General features: G+C 44.0%; 1 protein-coding gene across 1 annotated transcript in view; it reads right to left on the bottom strand.

Moving 5' to 3' along the window:
* SLC1A1 (solute carrier family 1 member 1) overlaps positions 1 to 18,599 on the bottom strand; it is a 76,792-nt gene extending 58,193 nt beyond the window's left edge. The window contains exon 1 of the mRNA XM_063080747.1: positions 18,509 to 18,599. Within this exon, the coding sequence (XP_062936817.1) occupies positions 18,509 to 18,599 (91 nt within the window). The remainder of the gene's footprint in view (positions 1 to 18,508) is intronic.
* Positions 18,600 to 19,595: the final 996 nt, after the last annotated feature.

Genomic DNA, 19,595 nt, shown 5'->3' with positions numbered 1-19,595 from the left:
AAGAGTCAGGCTTTTACCCTTAAATATAACATTAGCTATAGGGTTGGTTTGTTTTTTAATAGAATTCTTAAGAGTTTAAAGACAAACTTCAATTGTGGTCCTGGCTTAATTTTTCTTCTCCTCAACTATGGACTGAATGTTTGTTTCCCCTGCCATCCAAATTTATATATTGAAACCTAATCACCAATGTGATCGTTACTAGAAGGCAGAGCTTTTGAGAGGTGATTTGGTCAGGAAGGTGGAGCCCTCCTGGGTGGGACTAGTGAGTGCTCTTATAAGAGGCTCCAGAAAGCTGCCTGGCTTCTTCCACCATGTGAGGACACAGCTAGAAGGCACGATCTCTGAACCAGAAAGCAGCCCCTCCTAGATATCAATCTGCCAGCACTTTGATCTTGGTCTTCCCAGCCTCCAGAACTGTGAGAAATAAATTACTGTTGTTTATAAGCCATCCAGTCTACGTATTATGTTACAGCAGCCTGAAAGTACTAAGACACCCTTTCTCCAGTTTTAAAGTGATTTCTGTCTAAATTTAATCAATTCCAAACTATGTGGTTAATAACTAAACAACTTCAAAGGCTTCTGTAACACTATGAATTCAATAAAATTTAACCTGTAAGTGTGTACCAAAGGCTTACAGGAAACAGCTCAGGAATACTACAGATGAGAGGCAGGACGTTGGTTGTCACTGCCACCCAATATCCATTGTCCCTGCTGCTAACAGCAAGCCTCCCAACTGAAGCTCAACCTGTCATTAGCTCAGAAGTTTGCAGGAACAAGGTAGGATGAGGGAGTGACTTCAGTCTGGCCAACCAGATCATCACATCCCTTCAGTGCCAAGACTGTACTGAGGAATGGGGTTTATGACCCAGTTAGGCTCAGTTATGTGGTTGGAATCAACAGCGATCAGACCCTCTCTCTTTGCTGCTGGGTCTGGAACTGGAAAAAGGAAACCTTGAACTGTGCTGATAGCTATCTCACCACCTGTGGAAGTGTTGCCTGAGAGTGAAAACTACACAGGAGTGCGGACTTTACGTAAAGAGAGAACAGCTATGGAGAGTATTGTTCGAATCCCTGAATCCACCTGTACCTGAAGCCAGGTGCTATTTCTGGACTCTTAAGTTATCTGAGCCATAAATTCTATACTTCACCCCTCACCTTTCTGGCTTAAGGCTGTTTGAACTAGATTTTCTGCCACTCCCAATTAGAAGAGTCCTAAATTATAGGTGGGGGGAGAGAGAGGGTGTCACTGGTATTCTGGGTGCCTCCTCCACCAACCACACCTGCCTTCTTGCATGGAAGAATGTGGTTGATACAGGGACAAGGCCCTCTAGATGCTGAGGTCAAAGGGATAGGCCTGTGGGACAGGGAAAGGACAGGAGAGTGACCATACCGGTACACAGGTGCAGAGATTGTGGGAGCCATTACTACCTCTTATTTCCCACAATGGCCATAAGCAGCAGCCACCAGTATCACCAGACATCATCCAAATAATTTCTCTGCCATCATCCCTAGGCCTTGTGTCTTTCCAACACTTCTTTTTGATAATGGTGTCCTGAGAAAACCTTTTAGTGTGGTACTTCATGCCATATGGCTCTTTTGCTGGTTTTTCTCTGCCCTCCAGATGCACGCTCTGTCCTCCTTTGTCCTGCTCTGAGTGCTGATCCAGGGTTCCTTGCCCTCTGGTTTTGGCTGGGTTTAGCCAAGGAGAGGCACTAGCTGTAGATCTTAAGAGTGAAAAGACAGAGAGGTTGGGGTATTTCCTCACTCCCTTCTGGCCTCACCACGGTTCTGGCAGTGGTTGTGGTCCTCTGTGGCCATACGTCCTGCCATGCGGCCCCTCTGCCACAGCCTCAGCCCTCTCTGGACTATGGTGACACTGTCCCCTCCCCTGCCCCTTCACGCCTAGGGGAGCTAATAGCTTCTCATAGTTATTAGTCCCCGGGTGCCTCACCATCCCTTGCTGGTTCCCTGATCTCTGCCTAACTCTGTAAATAGTCCCTTGATTAAATTCTGTTGAGCGAGACCCTTTTGGAGAGTGTACCATCTGTTTCCTGCCTGGTCTCTAACTGGTACCAGCCTGCATGTCCTTACCACTCTCAGTCTCAGCATATCCAAACTCCTCACTGTTTCTTAAAGAGGCTCCACACTTTTTTGCTTTTGTGCCCTTGTTCACACAGATTCCCCCTTCTTGGAGAACCTTTTGCCACTATTTCTGCCTAATGCACTCCTACCCAACCCTCAAAGCCTGGTTAAAATGCCATCTCCTCCAGAGAGCCTTTCCCAGGCTCTCTCCCCAGATGCAATGAATCTCTCCTCTGGACCCTACTGAGCTTTATCTGCATCTCTATTACCCCTTCTAGCAGGCCTCTGTCTCCTCCTCTTCCTTCTTGTCTCAACTCCTGCAGCAGAAGCATTGTCTGCTCATTCCTGTACCCCCACCACCCCTGGCCCAGCGCTTGACAGACTGTAGGTGTTAGATTGACACCTGCTGTTTTGAACTGAACCAGGAATGCATTGTAATTGCTATTTAATGCACGTGCTCAGGAAGCCATGGCATTTTCTAGGCTTTGCTCACCAAACCTGATAATGAAAGGTAGGAGCAAAAAGCTGAGGGAGGATGCCATTAGCAGAGCATGAAAACTGGGCCACAGGAATGTGGGTACAGATTCTGCCACATCATCCCAGGGCCATCAAACCCAGAGTGCATCATAAATTTGGCTTCCCCAGGAACTCCTGACTTGTGGGATTGTTCTCATTTGACAAGGCTCTGGTGCTGTACGCATGAGAAGTTGATTGCCCCGTTCCTACACATGGGGACTTATCCCAATTTTCTGTGGCTACTAGAGTCTGAGAAGCCCTTTGAGCTCAAGTGAGGATGAAGTTGGTTGGGAAAAGTTAGGACTAGCCCATAGCAATCCAGTCTCTATGGCAAGCATCCAAATGGCTTAGAGGCCCAGCTGGTGAGTGAATCTTTCCATTTGTCGGGGAGACTCTCGCTCTCCCCATAGGTGTGTCAGTCCCACACAAGTGTGGTTGGGTTATTCCCTGACAGCCAGATCTATGACTTCACTTGCAGGTTCTAAAATCTCCCATTTTCTACCTGTGATTGACTCTCTTTATTCTACTGCTTTTTTCCCTCCTAAAGTGGTTCATGTCTGATCAGCTCCTGAGTGATTCTACCTGTCAACTTGTTCTATGCATTCCTGTGAAATACCTTCATCTGCCTTGAGGTCACATTCTAATCTCTCCCCTTCTTGGTACCTGGACAAATATTTGGGTTCCAAGTCATTGAAAGAACTACACGTCTCTTCACTCAGATTTGTGTGGTTTGGAGAGGCCCTGGAATCCTCTGCTTGAAGGACACAACTTTTCCTCAAGATCAACACCAGGCATCGCATATCACTAACTCTTTAAAACAGCCAGTTTCACAACACTTTCTCAGTTCATTACACAATCTTAGGAAGCTTTCTCTCCATGTATAAACAAATCCAAGTATCTCCCCTACAGTCAGGAGCAACTTGAGATCACAGTGACCTCTGGGATAAAGAAGGTGGCCAGTCATCCAGATTTTTTAGACCTGTTATCACAAGTCTGGAATTCCCAGTTCGATGAACCCCGAACCCAAAATGCTAAATCTAAGTAACTAGGACTCCTTGACTTTCCTCAGCCTGTTCTTTATCTCTGCGTATAAAACTTGTGTCACCTTGAACTTATTCTCCATGACTCCTTAACCATGCTGCCTGCCAGCCAACTGTTTACCCTTTTCTCCTAATTTTTGTGGAGCCATAACTCTCCTCTCCTTCCTCACTCCCAGAAGGACTACAGAAATATTTAGTTTTATCTTTAAGTATTTACAACATATTTTAAGAATTTTTTGATATTTCTTAAATTAAAATGAAAGCAGCCTCCAGTGTTGAAAGCCCAGGTCAGGAATCTGTCTGCAAATACCTCGATGCTTCTCTTAATCCCTACTGGAAGAAGAAAGGCAAAAACAGGCCAACTTGTTTGGTTATTACTTATAAAAGAAAGGACACATGTATGAAATGTTAAACATATTACAACCACTAAAAGGGGCCCAGATGTCTTTCCATACAAGATGAGTGCTGGGCCCAGAAAACACACAAAGACGACATCTTATACCAATGCTTTAAGGGAATAAAACCAAACCCAGGATCCAAATTTTGCTATTTGCAAGCCTCCTCCCCTTTTTTCTAATTTCTGGGAAATAATAATAAACATTTATAAGACACTTCACAGTTTTATAAGTTACCGCTACATGTATTAGCTCATTTAATAACAATAATGGATTAGACTTAAAGTCCAGAAATGAATGTATCTAAGATGACTACCAGACACCAAATCAAGCATGGTGAGTATAACCTTTTCACAGTCACACTTAGGGATTTTGTTTCCTCTTGGAAAATCTTGAAATCTTTTATGTTTGGGAGGATCTTCAGCCCCCTTTCTTAGTATTGCCCTCTCGGACAACTGATGTTCCCTGGGACATGGGGAGAAGTTGTAAGAAGGGAGAAAGAGAGAGAATCTAGGCAAAAAGTCATAGCTGCAAACCCTACCCACTGCGATCTGCCAGCCCTTTCCTTAGCACAGGGCCCTGAGCAGGATTCAGGAAACTTACGAGAGCTCAGTGATGAGTAGCGCTTCCGGCAACTTCAGGGTTCTAGATCTTAGATGCAATAAGTCCAGTCTTCCATGGTTACTGATTTGAGGTTAAAAAAGCAACCAAACCTTAGTCACCTGCACTTAAACTATAGTAGATGTAAACTTCTAATTTTTTTCTTTCAGAATAAGCAAGCTAGTTGGAGATGGTTGGAAAATACCAATATTCAATGCAGATGTCAAATCAGTTACAAAGGAGACCTGGGCATGTTTCTCAGAGTCTGTGGCTTCTGAACTGGCGACAAGGTCTCCATCTCTGTCACTCCGTGGAACTCGGAATCTCCTCAGTCTGGTGAAATGTCAGGAAATTCTCCAGGTGTAAGAAAGGAATCCATGAAGAGGAAGCAGAAGTAGAGCAAGCCTGTTACATCTCCTGGTTGACAATTAAGTTTTGCTAATAAAAAAATAAAAACCTACCTTCAGACTCTTTAATGACCAAGTCCAGTGTTTATCCAAGCAGTTGTTCAAGGTCTACAGGAAGAGGTAGCACAGACAGGCTAATTAAATTCTTATCGTAGAGATAATCTCCAGACAGGGAGACACATGGGCAGAATTTGGACAAGGATGTGAAAGGATACTTGGAAAAGGAAACAAATTCTCTAAAAACGTAGGAGTTGCTAAATACCACATCCAAAAAGGCTCTACCATCCAGGGCTGATTCAGCTCCAAGCCATGGCTCAACACTGGGAAACCAGATGGATCTTCCATTTTCTCTAATTAGCCTACAGAATTCTCTGGAGATCAGGCTGGTTCTTGGGCTGGTTTCCTGAGAAGGTCAGATCTTACTTAAGGTAGAGAGACGCTCTCCAGTCTGGGAGCTTCACGGCCATGCTGAGCTTACACTAAAATGCCTTCAGAACTTTTAGTAACAGGTTTGCTCTTCTTCTGGGGCCCCCAGACTAGGAGTAAAGTATGTCTGGGATGACTCAGGCATCGATAAGAGTTCCCCAGAGTCTTCACTCAAAAACCCATACAATTCAGTAGGTAACTAGGGGATCAATAGGATTGGCTTATCAAGTATTTACCTCTTTTATTCCTTAATGAAGGAAAAAGGTTTTGCAATCAATCAAAAATATTTGGGGGCATCTCCAATGAAGTAAGTGCAATGCTAGGTACTATGTGTTTGGCAGGCCCAGGCAAGGGCAGCATTCTCACCCTCAGGAAACTGAGAGGAGAAAGAGAAGTGGGAAAACGTAACAACATGTATATTAACTAGTAGTTCCATACAATAGTGAAATTGGACGTAAGAGAGGATAAAGACCTCTGTACTCATATACTCTTCTACCTGGACTTGCTCTTTCCAATCTTTAAGCCCAGAAATACTACCACACCTGCTCAAGGCATTCCAACTACGGCCTCCTCCAGGAACTCTTTCCCAACCAGCCTCTCTTCCTTGAAGGTTCAAGGCACACTATGGCTTTACACTGTGGCTCATGTTAGTGATATTTGTGCAGGTATTGCCTCCAACAGACTGAGAAGATAAAACACAGGCTTCAACTCTGCATCTCTTGCCACTGACATCAGTAATTGTTCAATCTAAATTGAATTAATTTAAACTAATCAATTAATTAAATTAATCAATTTAAATTGGAATGCCCTAAGTTAAGGGACAGGATAAAGAAGAGCCAAGAGAGACAAGAGACGGAGCAAGAGGAAATATAATAGGTTTTATTCAGCTATGTCGCAAGAGCAAAGCCTTCAAGAATGATTTGAACTGCTCATTAGGTGTATCAAGGTTTTCTAGGAAGAAAGAAGCCTTGCTTACGGGGCGAGCCCGTGGTGCACTTGGGAGAGTGCTGTGCTGGGAGCGCGGTGACGCTCCCGCCGCCGGTTCGCCCGGTGCATTCACTGCCGACCCGTGGCGCACTCGGGAGAGTGCGGCGCTGGGAGTGCAGAAGCGCTCCCGCCGCAGGTTCAGATCCTATATAGGGATGGCCGGTGTGCTCACTGGCTGAGCGCGGTGCGGCCGGTCACGAAAAAGAACTCAGAGTAAGTCCTCAATAAATGACTAGTTTTAGGCTTGGTTAGCCACAAGAGACAGAGCTTCTGAAAGGAGAAAATGTGCCTCTTCCTCAATGTCTCATAATTCGGGGAATCTTATACAAGACCTGTAAAATGACTAAGTGGCTCAGAAAACAAGTATATGAGATACCCACAGAAATTGAGCAAAATCAGTTTATTTTCAGTAATGAGGAGAGCTTGAAAATTAGGCTTTCTGTAGTTTAGGCATTTCTGGTGGAGTGGGACTTCTTTTGGTTGTTGGTTTAATTCTTTACTGAATTATAAGTAACCAGATAACTCTTAAGCAATAGAACAGGAGTAAAAAAGTAATTTAATTGTACAACTTCACCTAAGCTCTCTCCTCTAAGGATTTCCCCCTTGGTTGAGTGAGAGCTGTAGTTTTAACCATCTGAGAGTGCTGAACCCAAACAGTGGTCTCAGAGCAGTTGTAAGGACACACACACAGTGTGGACCCTCTCTGAAGTCATTTCTGAATTGAAGTTCCAGCTCCAAAGGCCACCACTTTGCTTCAGTATGCAGACCAAGGAGAGAGTCACAAGACCTTCCTAGACACGCGAAGATCTGGTGTGACAACTTGCCCTGTCTCTAGACATGGTTAGGGACTCTCAGACCAGGAAATGGCCTGGGGACAAAGACCTCAGCCCGAGCATGCAGGGACAGGTGGAGGGTCTTCTCTCCTCAGTGCTGGTTCTGAGCCTTAGTGGTGGAGAATGAGGCACAGTGTCCCCCCATCCCCATCTTGGCTGAGTGGGGACCACTGCCCAGAGTTTACACAGCTAGGGCTGGGCTCGGGAGAGGAAGAACCCAGGACACACTGTGAGAAGCGTCTGTGAGCTGGACAAGCTCCATCCATCCCGGGAAGTGCAGGAGTATTTGCTGGAAAGGAAATGTTCTACCTCTGGTAATGGAATAGGCAGTCAGCAGATATTTTTCAAAGTAAGGTAGTAACATTTCTGGCAATGAGTGAGTCACCGGAATACTTCCTTTCCATTAACAGAGGTGTTACTGTGGAGTGTACTAATTACAACAGAGCACTCTTTGTTGCAATTTGAGGCTACTCCCTCAGCAAGTATAACAAATTAGGTCCTTCTAAATCTATCCGCTGAGCTAAACTATAGCTCCAAAATGAATTATTAGCTTCATAGTGACGGTCTCCGATACTGTCTTCTATTAGAAGATGTTTAACATCCAAAAAAGCAAAGGCCATTTAAAACACTTGCTACTTTAACAGACACTGCTGCAGGGGGGTTTAAATGGACCACTCAATGTCATCTAAAAATGAGAGCATTTTCTTCGAGAGTGGTGGAGACCCTACAGTGTATGTGACTCCAGATTTCCAGCAACACAGAGGATATTTGCAGTAGCTCAGGCGAACACAGCTTCCCTGGCACCTGGCCAGTGTGTCTTGGACTCCCTGGGACAGTTATTTTCAGTCTCAGCTCCGTTAAAGGTAATCACAATTTCTCACAAGTAATTAATGTGGAAAGTTTTGTCTTGATAAGCAAATGCTCACACACGTGTGCGCACGCTCTCCAACAGCGCATTATAATCCCACGGTTTACACCTGGTCTGACTTGACCCAGGGTGTTTAGCCATAAACCCTCCACATCCTGATTTAGCACACAAAATTTTCTGCCTGGCGTGTCTTCATTTGAAGCTTCCTTTATTTCTTATGCCCGGTGCTCAAATTTTTGACAGGTGGGAAACTTTGATTCTGTAGTTTTTATTGTACTTAATAGAACACTGTATCTTACATTAAGCAAAATCTAACAAGGTACTTAATATATTAACCATTAGCAATTTACATTCAAAGTCCTCCCAACAGATGGCATTAAGAATGTATATACCAACCTTGACATGCAGAGTCTAATACGTAAAATACTTTTTTAAAATTCATTTTATAATTTTGTGTTCAGATAATTTTGTATGAGCTTTTGATTGATACACTTGAGGTATATACCTTGCATGGAACAACCAAAAGTCAAAATCATACAGTGATGCCCCAAATCTGGTTCTGACTTGGTTTTAGAAATGAAAGCACCAGGCATAGACATTCAAAGCCCAATTTCCTTTCCTCATTCTTCAGTATGTGGAACCTGGGCCAAGCCAGCTAATGGATCTCTTCTCTAAGGTACTTAAATGAACAGATACATGTGATAGACAGACAGACAGACAGATGATAGATAGATAGAAAGATAGATAGATAGATAGATAGATAGATAGATAGATAGATAGATAGATAGATAGATAGATAGATATACATGATATATATATCATACTGAGAGTGAGAGAATATGTCTATTTAAGTACCTCAGGGAAGGTATAAGCAATATCTTATAGACACATATATAAGTGTATACGTGCATACATTTAGTCACACACAAAGTGACATAGACATATCTAACACACTATCAACTCCCAAATTTCTAGAAAATACTATGGTAATCAATTAGTAGTGGTCATTATTTTGCTAATAATATTGTCATGTCCATGGCATGCTATGGAATAAATATGCTAATACAAATAAAATATATATGACTACACTAACAAACCTCGTCTGTTTTCATCAGCTTTCAGAAATATATAAAGCTATATTTGTCATTAAAAGCAAAAGTCCTCACTACATATGGACAACTATGCTATTTTTGTTTTCCCTATGTCCAACTGATTATTTATTGTATGTTGTGGGAATGACTGATTTTGAAGGTACAGGAACTAGGCTATTCCTATCATTTCAAAGAAAAGTTTTTAAAGACACTATTATTTTGTTTTTGGAGTATTCTGTGCTTTATTAATATTTTTAACTGGAGACATAAAGTCCTAAAACACACATTTATTAGATCTCCTGTTACTGCTGTAATGAGTAATCTTATACTGACATAGAACAATACCCTGGCAACAACGCTATTTGCAATTTACATTATTATCTCTGTCACTGATCAGCACTTCAAACACAGAACAATTGACTCAATTTCAAGGTCATTTCATCCTCAGGTGATATCTTTTAACCCTCCCTTAGCTCCTAGCAATGAACTGAGGAATGACTATACAGTCACAGAGCTAAAGGTTCTTAAAGCAAGAAGGAATCTCAGAGATTTTCTAACCAAGGGTCGACAAGTATGCAGCACACATACCACTACTCCCTGATCCTATGCCCTTGGCTGACATCAGTAATCAATTTCAGAACTTTTGTTTCTAATTCTCTCTCAACAAACATCATATGACATCTATAAATGAGAGTTGGCACATGAATGGAATCCTCTTTGCTCTTCCAGCTAATCCAAACCCCTTTCTTTTTCATAAGAAACAAAAGCCCAGAGAATACAAGTATCAGACACACTTTTTTTTAAAACACAGCTTTTAAGAGTCAGTTTCATTACTTTAATTCTATTTTCCAGTGCCTGCCACATGTAACAGGAGTACCCTTAAGGGGTTTATAATGTAGGGTTTTTTTGACAGTTTTTTTTATTGAAACATATTTGATTATACATATTTGTAGGATAGAGATTTGAATATCAATACCTATGTATGATATGTAGTGATCAAATCAGGATATTTAGTATACTCGTTTACAAAACATAATCAATCTTTGTGACCCTTAGCCAATTTCTCCCTCACCCCTCAACCCTCTTTCCCACCTCTAATAACCACATTTCACTTCTTTTTTTTTGAAAGTTCAATGTTTCATTTTGATTGTTGTTTCTCTTTCATTTATTCATTCTTTCATTTATTTAACTTTTAGCTCCAATTTATGCGTGAGGACATGTGGTATTTCTCTTTCTGTGCCTGGCTTGTTTCACTTAACATAATTTTCTCTAAGTTTATCCATGTTGCTGCAAATGGCAGAATTTCATTCTTTTTTATGGCTGAGTAGTATTCAATTGATTTTCCTTACCCAGTTGTCTGTTGCTGGACATTTAGGTTAGTTCCAACTCTTGGCTACTGTAAATAGAGCTGTGATAAACATGGGAGTGCAGGTATCCCTTCAACATGATGATTTCCCTTGCTCTGGGTATATACCCAGCAGTGGGAATTCTGGATTGTATGGTAACTCTATCTGTAGCTATTTGAGGAAACTCCAACAATGTAGTGTAATGCCTCTGGCTTTATAATTTTGCTCAGGATTACTTTGCCTATTCGGGGTCTTTTGTTGTTCCATATGAATGTTAGTATCGTTTTTTTTCTATTTCTGTGAAGAATGCCATTGGTGTTTTGATGGGGATTGCACTGAACCTGTAGATCACTTTGGGTAGTATAGACATTTTCACAGTATTAATTCTTCCAATCCAAGAGCATGGAATGTCTTTCCATCTTTTTGTGTCCTCTTTAATTGCTTTCAGCAATGATCTGTAGTTCTTGTTGTAGAGGTCCTTCATCTCCTTGGTTAAATTGGTTCCTAGGTATTTAATTTTTTTGGTGACTACTGTAAGTGGGCTTGCTTTCTTGATTTCTTTTTCTGCCAGATTGTTATTGGAGTATAAAAACACTACTGATTTTTGTGTGTTGATTTTGTATCCTGCAACTTTACCAAAATCCTTTATCAGCTCTAAGACTTTTTTTTTGTAGAATCTTTAGGTTTTTCTATGTATAGGATCATGTCATCTGCAAACAGGGACAGTTTGACTTTGTATTTTCCAATCTGGATGCCCTTTATTTCTTTCTCTTGCTTGATTGCTCTGGCTTATACTTTCACTACTACGTTAAATAGGAGTGGAGAGAGTGGGCATCCTTGTCTCATTCCTGTTCTTCATTCAGGATGATATTGGAAGTGTGTCTTTCATTGTGGTGAGATATATGTCTTTTACTGTGGCGAGATACTTTCTTTCAATACCTAATTAGCTAAGTCTATCATGAAGGGATATTGAATTTTGTCAAATACTTTTTCTGCATCTATTGTGAAAATTATATGGTTTTTATCCTTGATTTTGTTGATGTGGTGTATCACATTTGTTGCCTTGTGTATTTTGAATCATCTTTGCAGCTCTGGGATGAATCCTACTTGATCATGGTATATAACTTTTTTTTATGTGTTGCTGTATTCTGATTGCTAATATTTTATTGAGGATTTTTGTGTCTTTGTTCATCAAAGATATTGGCCTGTAGTTTTCTTTCTTTGTTGTATATTTGATGATACAAAAGATCAATGAAACAAAAAGTTGATTTTTGAGATGATAAACAAAATAGACAAACCAGTAGCTAGGCTAACTAAAAAAGAAGACGCAAATAACAAAAATCAGAAGTGGAAGAGGAGACATTACAACTTATACCACAGATATACAAAGAATCATTAGAGACTATTATAAACAACTATACGCCAACAAATTTGAAAACCTGGAGGAAATGGATAAATTTCTGTATACACACAAATTACCAAGACTGAACCAAGAAGACACTGAAAACCTAAACAGACCAATAACAAGCAACAAGATTGAAGCAGTAAGCAGCAGTCTCCCAACAAAGATAAGCCAGGACCAGATGGCTTTCCTGCTGAATTCTACCAGCTCTTTAAAGAGGAATTAATACCAATTCTCTTCAAACTATTCCAAAAATTTGGAAAAGAGGCCATTGTCCCAAACTCATTCTATGAGGCCAGCTTCACCCTGATACAATCTAGTTTTGAGGAAGATAAGATTCAACACCAGATTCCTTCCCTCAAGACAATATAGGTTGGTGAGGGAAGCAGAAAAATCAAAATACAGAGTAATAAATACTAAGTAGATTTTGATTTTGTACAGCAATGTACATAAGAGCATAATGTTTAGGAGCAGAGTCTCTGGAGCCAGATTATCAGGGTTTGAACCCTAGCCCTGCCCTGAGCCTCAGTTTCCTGAAAATATGCTTGATGGAAAGATCAAATGTATTAATTCACATACAGCATTAAGAACAGTTCTTAGCACACAGTAAACAATACATGTCTTAGATCTTATAATATGTGAGACAGGAAGGGAGGGTATTTTGTACCACCTGGGAGAAATGGGGATGGGGGATTACCCAGAAGAAGGGGTGTTTTGAGTCTTGAAGGATGCAGCAGGCAAGCTGGATGCAGATGGTGAAGGGTTTTGGACGCCATGATAAAGAGATGCCCTCCCCCACACTGAGGACAGTGGGAAGCCATGGACATTTTTAAGCCCCAGAATGATATGATCCAATCCATATCTTAGAAAGATCACTTTGACAGCAGTCTCAGCTCTTAACTGTTACCTCTTGTAGGAGTTTGAATAGTAGGCCCCAACAGATATGTCCATATCCTAATCTCTGGAACCTATGTATATTAGCCTATATGGCAAAGAATGACTATTACTTTATACGGCAAGACATGATTTAGTTAAGAATCTTGAGAGGAAGATTAGCTGGGTGGCCTCTAAATGTCATCACAAGACAGAGCTAGAGGGAGACCATACACACAGACACAGGAGAAAGTGACCTGAAGACAGAGGTGGAGATTACTGTGATGTGGCCATAAACCCAGGAATGCTGGGGCAGCCACCAGAAGCTGGAAGAGACCAGGAACGGATTCCCTCTAGAGTGTCCAGAGGGAGTGTGGTCCTGCCGGATTTCAGACTTCTGGCCTCCAGAACTTGGCGAGAATGAGCTTCTGTTGTTTTAAGCCACCCAGTTTTTCACATCAACCACAGGACAGGAATACAGCCTTAACCTTCACCTCCTCTCTTTCCATCTCAGGAGTGTGAAGTCCCATCCCTGGTCAGGTTCAAGCCCTCCCCAGGCCCCTCCACTTCAGGCTATCTTCTATTCTCCTGGGCCTCATCCCATCCATCATCATTCATTGTTCTCTCTCTCTTTTGCATTTGTACTTTTAATTTTTAATTTTTTATTGCTTCTCTTCAGGTTAAATCAGACTCAAGTCTCTTTAAAACAAAACAAAACAGAATTTTTAAAAAACACAAAACTCTTCTTTGGATCTTACATTTAACTACCACTTTCTCCCAATTCTTTCACAACTAAATGCCTCCAAAGAAAGGACCAGAAGGTCATGTCCTGTCCTTCACTCCCAGCACTGTTTAACATCCTCCCAAACGCTGAGTCTCTCAGCCACCACCTGCTCCAGTTCTCAGCTACTATCACTTCTGATTTCTCCTGTGGGTCCCCTCCTTTGCCCAGACCTCCAACGTAGAAGTTGTCCAGTGTTCTATCTTTGGTCTTGTCTTGTCCTTGTTCTTCCAAAATAGGTTCATTCATTCGCAAAGCTTGAACCACTTCCTGTGCCTGACATGCTGTATATATTGCTACTCCACTCAAATGCATCTTCTGAGCACCAGACTCACTTATCCAAGTGCTTGTTGCTACCTTTCCCTGAGTGCCCCCTAGGCTCCTTGAACTCAACATGTCCACAATGGTACTTGCCATGTCCTTTTCCTACCTTGTGCCCCTTCCAGTACTTCCCATCCTGCTAGAGATCACCATCGCCTTCTCCCTTGGACCAGATCCAGCTGAGCCTTGACAGGTTAAACTGATGAACACCTCTCACAGCTGTCTCCCTTCCATTCCCACTATCAGCTGCTCAGCTGAGGCCCCCATGTCTCCTTGCCTGCACCTTGCACCTAGATCACCCTGTTGCTCTGTCCCACTCCTAACCCCACCTCATCTCCTCCTACTCTCCCCACCACTCACTCCACTCCTGGCTGTTTCTCAAATGAGCTAGGATGCTCTCCAGATAGCTGCATGACTTGTTCCTTCACCTCTTTCCAGTCTTGACTCAACTGTCACCTTATCAGTATGGCCTAACCTGACACCCTATTTAAAATTGCAACCCTCTGTCATCTGTAGTTCCCTCCCCGGCTTGATGTTACTCCAGAGCTCAATCACCATCTAACATACTCTAGTATTTTACCTATTTATTCTGTTTACTGTCTACCTCTCTCCATTTAAACATAAGTTCCATGAGGGCAGGGAGTTTGCTCACTGCTGTGTGACCTAGCTATATAGAACAGTCCCTGGCCCCATACATATCTGTTGAATGAATGAATGACACAAGTGCCAGTTACTGCAGGCATATTCCTAAACACGGCTGAGCCAAGGCTCTGTGCAGGTGAGGGGCTGGGCCTGGAACCACTGTGAGCTGTAGCTGGCCCCCATCCTCAGGGAATTTCCAGACCCACATAAAAACAGAAAGAACAAGAAAGCATATGCCAAGTTTCAAATTAGCACTGTCGGACATATGCTACAAGAGCTCCAGGGTAGGAGACACAAGGCTGGGCAAGGGTATTACTAAGAATGTGAAGGAATTGTTTCAGATTTTAGACAATGAAGTCAGTATGTATAAATGATAGCTTCCTTAGTGCTCCAAAGAAAATGATTTAGAATGAATGCACTTGCCAGCTCCGTCGCATAAATAACAACTATTGCCTTTTCTAAAAATTCCTAAACTTGAAATCACAGATTTTTCAAATGACTGAAATAACACATAACTGGTCTGGAGAGAAAGATCAGGCTTTATGTTGTGACTAGGATGAAGACAACCACAGGTGCCCTACCAACATTACATACAATATAATCATTAGTGGGTGACTTGAATCAGAAGGCTGGCAGAATTCTCACACTCAGTCATCCTGCTTGGACAGAATTCCCACTCTGAGCACAAAAATTTTTCCCTCAGAATTTCTGCTTGTTAAATGAATTGAGAATTAGGCTATGGGGCACAAAACAAAATGACTAATTCTCTCCATTTCCCTTTTTAAAAAATGAATAATGTTACCGAAGTGGGTATTGGACTAGACATGGCACATCATCAAAACACTTGAATCACTCTGGACTCTAAATTATAGGCTGGACACCAAGCAAAAGAGGGAAAGAGACACAGCATGAGAAACTTTATTTCATAAGAATATATTATTTTTCATAATCAAATTATTCAGATTTACCTTAAAATAACATTTATTGAGTGCCTATTATATGCCAGCCACACAACTGGGTATTTTCACATTATTCTTAACCTACCCTAATACCATATGAGATAATGACTAATATCCCCACTTTCCATGTGAGAAAACTGAGGATCCCAGAGAATAAGCAATTTGTCTAAATGGCAGAGCCTGGTAGTACCGGAATTCAGATCTAGGACTCTTGACTCCAGGCTCTGTGATCATTCCACTATCCTACAGAAGCAGGAGAAAGCCTGTGACAATTGTAATGAAAGCAATGAAAATGTTCCTAATGGTATTTTAGTAAAGGCCTCTCCTGAAAATCCAAGATATTACTTTCAGGACCTTGTAGGGTTTCACAAGAATTAACAAATACAGTCACTTAACTGTTCAATCCCTTTATCCGGTGAATAAGAATTTCAGAAATGTTTAGCTCTTAGCATCTCCTAGTCCATCAAAGGAATTAAATTCCTTTAATACACCTAATAAAGATGGCCTTTAATTGCATTTCCCCTCACATGCTATATCTTGAAAAATCAGAGGCTTTAAGCTGACTCATAAAAACCTCTGCCCCTCATTTCAATAACCAAAATACTTTAAAGTGTCAGAACTGCTGAATTATAGCAGAGACCAAACATTTCAATGGCTTGAATCAGAAGATGCCATTTCATCACGGTAGTTAAATTTAAAAGTTTTTTTTTCTTTAAGGTCCACATGCTGAAAAGTCAGAAGGGAGGCTGCATGAGAGCTCTTGTGATTTTTCTGGATCAATTAAGACAGTTACAAAATAAACTCTTACTATCATGACCTAGCAAGGGCTTATGCATAGACTCAGTGCTACTGTTATAAGTCACTGGAATTTCATTGCTGGTTAAACAAATGAGCCAGTGCAGACTGCACAAACAGAGATATGATTTCTACTCAGGCCCAACATGCTCCAAAGAAAGAGAAAAAAAGAGGACCTCAGGAAGTGCTTGTTGAGGGGCACATTGCGGGTGGACTAGACATATCAGACCAGAAGTGGAAACACACAGAGGGGACTGCCCTGTGCTGCCATCTGGAGGAGCAAATGTCCAGCAAGACTTCAGCTGGACACTTAAATTTTTAAATGGTGGTTTTTCCTCTCTGTTGAAAAGTACCTGAATCAAGTTCCAGGGGCTCACTCATATTAAAACGGGAGGAAAGTGCCCATCTGAGACCAAAGGCCACATCTGCAAAATGGGCATACAATCCTTCTTAACCCTGAAGATGTATTTATACAACTGTTTCTAAAGGCCAGAGAATAACTGCTCAAAATCCTTTCCAAACCAGCCCCTGGTATGCCGACTGCGGGTGTGCAGCACCTGATTAACAGGTGGGTATCTCTGGAGAGCCCTATGGTTGAAAAGACAGGATTATTCCATTGCCACAGTGAATTTGGAGAGAGTCACAAGTCTAAGATCACGCCCCAAAGTCTTTAAAAAACAATTAAATCTGGACTAATCACTGGGAAAATAAACAAGGCCATCTCTTCTATCTGGCTGAAAGGAAATCAAATTAACTCTCTTCGTAGGGTCTGCTATTTAAATGTCGTGGGACAGGATAAACCTTTTCTAAAAATGCCCAAAGCCATTTGGCACTTCCTAGGGGAAATAGTCAAGACTTTCTTCTCTATTTCTCTCCTTTCTTTACACAAATGGCCCCTGCTAAGGCAATTCCAGGATGTTATTTATTTACTAGAAACCTGACTTTCCTTTGCACACAGTTCCAGAGGAGCCAATGTGACCCCACGGATCCCATTCACTTCCAAAGGCATTTTGGGGTGAGGGGGCACCCGAGGAGATTCAGGCAACACCATATATTCCGAGATGCAGAAGCAGCAGCTGGAGAAGATTCAGGTTGGGAGGCACACAGGCTGCTCCCCACCTGCCTTTCTAGCAAATCCAACCATAGTTTCCAACCAGAAGGTGGAGCCTGCTAAGGAATGCACATGCCCCGAGGGTGCACCTGCTGTGTGTCCCCCAACCTGTGCGAGCTCAGAGTTAAGGAAGACAGACATGGCTCCAATCCCGAAGAAGTGCATCCTGAAACCAACTCGAAAAACGGACAACCCCGGCAGAAATTCAGAATCTGAATACGAGTAACTCATACCGCTGAGCCATGGCTCTGACATCCACCTAGTCCAGTGATCTGTCAGGAGTGAATCACTTAAACACAACCTTGTTTAAAAACAAAGATGGCTTAAAAAATATTTTTAACAGAAAAGCAACGTGGAGACCAAGGAAGCTCAGGAGGAGGAGGGGCTACCTCAGTTCTCTTAGCTCTTCTCCCTGTGACCTCCCAGGGCCACAATGGCACACCTCCGAATCCAGGCAAGAACCTGGCAGCCTGTCAGAGCTCAGGTGCGGGCCGCTGGCGCTCGCCCCATGGGGAAAACACCTTTCCACGCCCTGCCCAGGTGAACTGCGGCAATGTCCCCAGCCTCCCTCCTCTGGGGGTGTGAGGGACCGGCCATCCCAGCGGCCAAGGTGCCTCTCCCAGTCCGACTGAGAATTGCAATCCACACTTAACCTCTGTCGGGGCAACGTGGTTAAGAAAAACAAAAGGGGCGGGGGTTGGGGGAAGGATAGGATTAAAAACAAATTACACTCTGTTTCCAAAAGGGCAGAACGTAGAGTTTACCCGCTTCCCTTTCCACCTCCCAAGCCCCTTGGATCATTTTGGATAAAGCAGGAACCGGCAGCTGGTGGAGCACCCCAAGGGGAGTCCCCGAGCTTTGTTCTTCGCACGCAGAAATCAGCGCGCTCGGGAGAAATCCCCCGCGTGGCTCCGAGGCCGAGGCCGAGGGCCCCGGGCATCGAGTGCGCCAGCGCCGTGCCCACCCCGGCGGCCGCACGCCCCGCACGCGGCCTGGGCTCCGGGCGCGCGCCGCCCCCCGCCGCGCCGCTCACCGAGCACCACCGCGGCCACGGTGGAGAGCAGCAGCCAGTTGTTCCTCAGGAAGCGCTTGTGGTCCCAGCCCTTCCTCGCCGGCTTCCCCATGGCTGGCGCCCGGGCTCGGAGCGGCCGCCGCGGCCGCCGCTATTGTGCGCGAAGCTCGGCCGTGCGCGCGGGGGCCGAGGCACCCGGGGACCTCCCGCGGCTCCGGGACGCGGCGGAGGAAGGACCCGCCGGGGAGGAGGTGAGCGCGGGTGCCGCCGCTGTCAGCGCCTCCGCCGTCACCTGGGACCGCGCACCGCGCGCTGCTCTGCCCGCCCGGTAGCTTTGCGTGGCGGGCGCGCCCGACTCCTCCTGCTGCTGCGGCGCCGGGGCCAACCAGCGAGGAAGGAGGAGGAGCGGCGGGCCCGGGGAGGCGGTGGGTGCGTGCGCGGGGCGCTCGGGGTCCCGGGGGAGCGGGAGCGGGAGGGCGCCCGGCGCTGCGGCTGAAGCTGGGGAGACCGCCCCGCAGGCCTCGGCTGCAGTCTGACTCGGTGTTTTTTTCTTCCTCTTGCTAGATCTTCGGATTTAGGGTTTCCTTCATGTCCTAATCCCGAGGGGCGGAGCCACTGCCCCCTTGGGCTTGGACTTCATCCCGCACTCCTCCGACTCCTTTTTGCACACCAGCCATTCCCAGTGCAGGCGCCAGGAGAGTTGGGAGAACCTGGTTCTGCCTCCTTCTTGCTCCCCTGCGCAGGCTGGGATTTGTGAAAGCCTGAAGCCTCTGGGAGGAGGGAAAGAACGAATGCTGGGGCAGGGTATGGGGAACTTTCACACGGGGCCTCTAATCCACCCCCCCTCCCCCCGCGCAGGGATTATTGGCTCTTTGAGTTGCGGGAGATTTGTCTGTGGACACAGAGCTTGGATGTGTTCCCTGCACGGAGGTGATGATCCTTCTTAGAACTTTACTTCCGCTCTTTGTGACTTGCTCTGTGGCCACCACAGGCCCCAGAGCTGTGAGATTTGGTGGAGTAGTTGGGACTGAGAACCCGACCAGGCTCTTCTGGGGAGAAGGTGGGCGGCCCCATCCCTACGGCCAGCAGCATGGGAAAGGCAAACAAG

This window comes from Cynocephalus volans, chromosome 16 (assembly GCF_027409185.1).
Source record: "Cynocephalus volans isolate mCynVol1 chromosome 16, mCynVol1.pri, whole genome shotgun sequence".
In the NCBI taxonomy this organism is placed as follows: domain Eukaryota; kingdom Metazoa; phylum Chordata; class Mammalia; order Dermoptera; family Cynocephalidae; genus Cynocephalus; species Cynocephalus volans.
This window is presented reverse-complemented; position numbering and strand designations above follow the sequence as displayed.